General features: G+C 36.3%; 1 protein-coding gene across 1 annotated transcript in view; it reads left to right on the top strand.

The window, feature by feature from the left end:
* Positions 1 to 3,884, top strand: part of LOC107554256 (protein KIAA0100-like) — a 27,320-nt gene that overhangs the window by 2,914 nt on the left and 20,522 nt on the right. Inside the window, exons 2-8 of the mRNA XM_016236714.1 lie at positions 470 to 607; positions 711 to 837; positions 1,494 to 1,543; positions 1,624 to 1,765; positions 2,053 to 2,171; positions 3,226 to 3,286; positions 3,403 to 3,602. Coding sequence (XP_016092200.1) covers positions 540 to 607; positions 711 to 837; positions 1,494 to 1,543; positions 1,624 to 1,765; positions 2,053 to 2,171; positions 3,226 to 3,286; positions 3,403 to 3,602 — 767 coding nt within the window. The 5' untranslated portion in view covers positions 470 to 539. The remainder of the gene's footprint in view (positions 1 to 469; positions 608 to 710; positions 838 to 1,493; positions 1,544 to 1,623; positions 1,766 to 2,052; positions 2,172 to 3,225; positions 3,287 to 3,402; positions 3,603 to 3,884) is intronic.

Here is a 3,884-nt window from a genome sequence, read left to right on the forward strand (position 1 = left end):
GTTACTGAAACCACGCCTTCTTTCTTTGCGTGCACATTTGGGCGCATTATGCTAATATTTCCACATAGTGAGGTAGATATGTGGGGGCGTGTTAGAACGAGCTGTTTTAGGGGGGCGTGGCAGAGTCTTAACTTTGATAAAGAATATCTCTTTGGTTTTGAGACTTTAGTCTTTGCAACTTCAGGGGTCTTATCTATGCACAATCAGCTTGTTACACTCCAAAGAGAAAGGAAAACTTGAAATCGCATCATATGACCCCTTTAAGAAACATATATTTGGTATAATAATGAGAAAATTACATTGAGGTTGATGATTGTGTTAAATACATTCTATTATTAATCCCTCATGACATTTAAAATTGAAAATATTTTTATTTTTAAACCTAATAGCAGTTCCCCTTTCTGGACCTGTTTTGTCCCACGTCTCAAGAATGACTGAGCTAACATGTTTGGACCTAATTCTTTGACAGGTGGTCTGAAGTCAGGTTTCTTCCAGGTGCCATGATTGTAGGCTAAATGTGAAGGAACATTTGCAGGACAATGTCTGCTCTGCTGATTGCCATCTCAGCATTTCTCATCTCGGCAGTTGTATTCATTTTGCTCTTTAGGTAGGTAAGAAGCCAGCATGCTGGAATTAATATGCGAATGTACTACAGATATTGCAAACGCAATATTAAACCTATTAAAACGGCCCTCTTTGTGTTTTATTAGATGGTTTGCTTGCAGTTTGGCTGTCCGTTTTTTCCACAATGTCCTGAATGCTGAGCTCAGGATCAGATCTGTGGGTCTGTTCTCAGTGCGAGGAATCAGTGTTCAGTTTCAGCCTCAGCACACTCTGGTGGGTTTGTTTTCTGCATCAGTATGTGTCACACCACATATCGGCCCTATTACAATCCTCATAACCCTCTAAAGCTTGACATATGAATTAATAGTCCGAAAAATCTATTTTAAAAAATGTAGTGTTTATTGTATAGTAAGATGATATTTAAATGCAATGATGCAAAGTGCAATGATGATTTGAGAGATGAACAAATAAACATTCCTCAAAAGCCTGATGTATTAAATGTGACGCTCACAATTGATGTATGGATAATTAAGTAAAGTTAAGTTGCTTCAGTCCAGTAAATGTTCATCTACATGTAAAAGTTATTCTTATGTTAGCTTTATAAAAATCAGTAAAGATTTCACAGCGAAAAGACACATTTGCCACTACCTGAAAGCAGACTTTTTTACAATCCTACTAAAAGGTCTTTTACTTGCTACAAAGTACAAACTATCAATCAGATGACAGAAGGCATATAGTAGGCATATAGTAGATTGTGTACAACAGGTTTTTCCGGCAACGTTTTGATCATGTTGATAATTTAGAGGCCTTAGAAATCCGCATAGCAATTATAACACAGTAGGCTTTATAGAGTTAAAAGCTGCAACTGATGTAATGCTTTGATGTCTAATATGTATTCTAGCACTATAAAGCCTTTTTCTGTTTTGTAGGAAATTGACAGGGTATGGATTTCTTGCAAAATAGTTAACCCGGACCTGCCGTAAGTATAGTTATATGACGTAGTTAGTGTAAATATTGTCTGTTGATGCTCGGTCATAGTGATCATGTTGTATTTGTTAGGAGGTTCTTGGCGTTGTGTGTGGGTGAGGCCCGGGTCCGCTTTGACCTGCAGGAGCCATTTAAGCCCCGGGCTCCTAAAAGCAAAGAGGAGAATTCAAAAAGACCTCCTCTCAGTCCCTCTACCCTGCACCCTCTCTCTCAGGTAATCAACTTGACTGTTGTTTAGGAGTATCCCAGGTTCAGTGTAAGTTAAGCTCAATGCATAGCTGACATGCTGTTGATGACCACAGAAGATCAATATATATTGTTATGAAGAAAAGAAAAGGGTGTTACAGTAATGAACTTGCAATGAAAGTCAATGGGGCAAGGCAGAAAGTACATGCTATTTCAAAAACATCACACGTTCTCCATGGACTTTCACTGCAAGTGCAATACTGTAGATACAGTTGTACAATTCCTTTAGAGTTTTGAGTTGTGTCTGCTCCGCAGCTGCTGTCGTTCCACATTGACTCTATAAATGTGATGGTGTTGAATCTGGCCCTGCCTGAGTCCCTCTGGCACATGACGTCCTCTGCCATCACCTTGCTGCTGGATCGTCAAAGTAAAAGGTGATTAACCTGTGAAAAAAATAACTTCTGCTCTTTAAAAAGACTTCTGCATGGTGTTGTGTGACTAATAGCTTTGTGCATAGCGGGTAACGCTCAGACTGGCAACCGGATGGGATGCACTGACTGAAGTTTTAGAACCATTAAGCTGGTACTTATTTTCATGTTGTGACCAATATAAATGAATAACAAATTGCCATCAATGCCCATGGCAATAAATGGCCAATATCTAAATTCTATACTATTTAGTCTAAATCAATTACAAATAAAACTTAAAAAAAATAAATCAGTCAATGGTAAAAGTACAATTTAAGCATCATAATATTATAAAGAACAGTATGAGAGATGGATATTTATTTAATAGTGTTATTAAATTACTAGTTTTTAACAACTAGCTTTAAGTGAGCAAGTGAGGATTGGTAAGATTGATTGATAATTATTTTTTTTTTTTAAGTTTCTTATGCTAACCAAGGCTGCATTTATTTGATCAAAAATACAATAAAAACATAATTTGAAAAATTATTAAAATTTAAAATAACTGTTTTCTATTTTCACTTTTTAAACTGTAATTTATTCTTCTGATGATGAAGCTGAATTTTCAGCAGCCGTTATTCCAGTCTTCAGTTTTTATGGAAACCATGATGCATTTTTTTCAGGATTCATTTCTAAATAGAAAGTTTAAAAGAACAGCATTTATTTTGTGAATGTCTTTACTGTCACTTTGTAATCAATTAAATGCGTCCTTGCTGAATAAAAGTATTAATTTCTTTAAAACAAATAAAAAAAAATCTTACTAACCCCTACCATTTTGAATGCTAGTGTAATTTAAATGTAAAAATAGGGGATATGAACATTCGCAATTAAATATCCAATATCTACTGATACTGATAAATAGATTTTTTTATTTTAATAACCAATATGGTACCAGTATGTTGTGCATCCCTCTTCCACAAGGATCAAACCACAATCATTCACCATTTTGGCCCTGACCAAGGCATTTAGAGAAACAGTTTACCCAAATGCCTAATAAAATGACAACTTACTGGTATGTTGTCAGGTTGGCCTGGGATTTCTCTGTGGGACAACTTAGCAGTAAAGTTCTGAAGAGCAGCAGACTAGTATGTACAGCACACATTCATGTGTTAATGTGTTACCTCATTATGTTGTGTACAAAACATAAATGTCTGGGTTAAATGGTTACAAGGTGCTAACAGAGTGCCTGTCCTCTCATTAGCAGGACACATGTCTGGCTGAGGTATCGCTGAGTCTGGCCCTAAATGGAGACGTGAGTCTGCCTGGTCTCAGGCCGGGTCATCTGGGACTGTGTGTCAGAACTCTGCTGGCTGAGCTTCACGAAGGCCTGTTTCTCAGCCAGTTACCCAAACCTCCAGGAGCTGCTCCCACTGACTGCACCAGTCATATTGCAGGTTTGACGTTTAAACTACACTCCTTACATTAGAGCTATGCAGTTAATCATAATACAACAAAATCTTAATGTAGCTTAGTGCAATTATCAAATCGCAAAGGCTGCAATTTCATAAAAAAAATTTAAACTGGATGTTGTTACCAAAAGAGAAGCTTTAAGGACATCCTGCAGTTTTACACCAAAATAAAAGCCTGATGGTTTAATATTACAATAGTGTATTTTTATTTTGCTATAATGATAATAATAATAATAATATGTGTGTTTATATATATATATATATATATATATAT

This window comes from Sinocyclocheilus grahami, unplaced genomic scaffold (genome assembly GCF_001515645.1).
Source record: "Sinocyclocheilus grahami isolate Dianchi unplaced genomic scaffold, SAMN03320097.WGS_v1.1 scaffold496.1, whole genome shotgun sequence".
NCBI classification, from domain to species: Eukaryota; Metazoa; Chordata; class Actinopteri; order Cypriniformes; family Cyprinidae; genus Sinocyclocheilus; species Sinocyclocheilus grahami.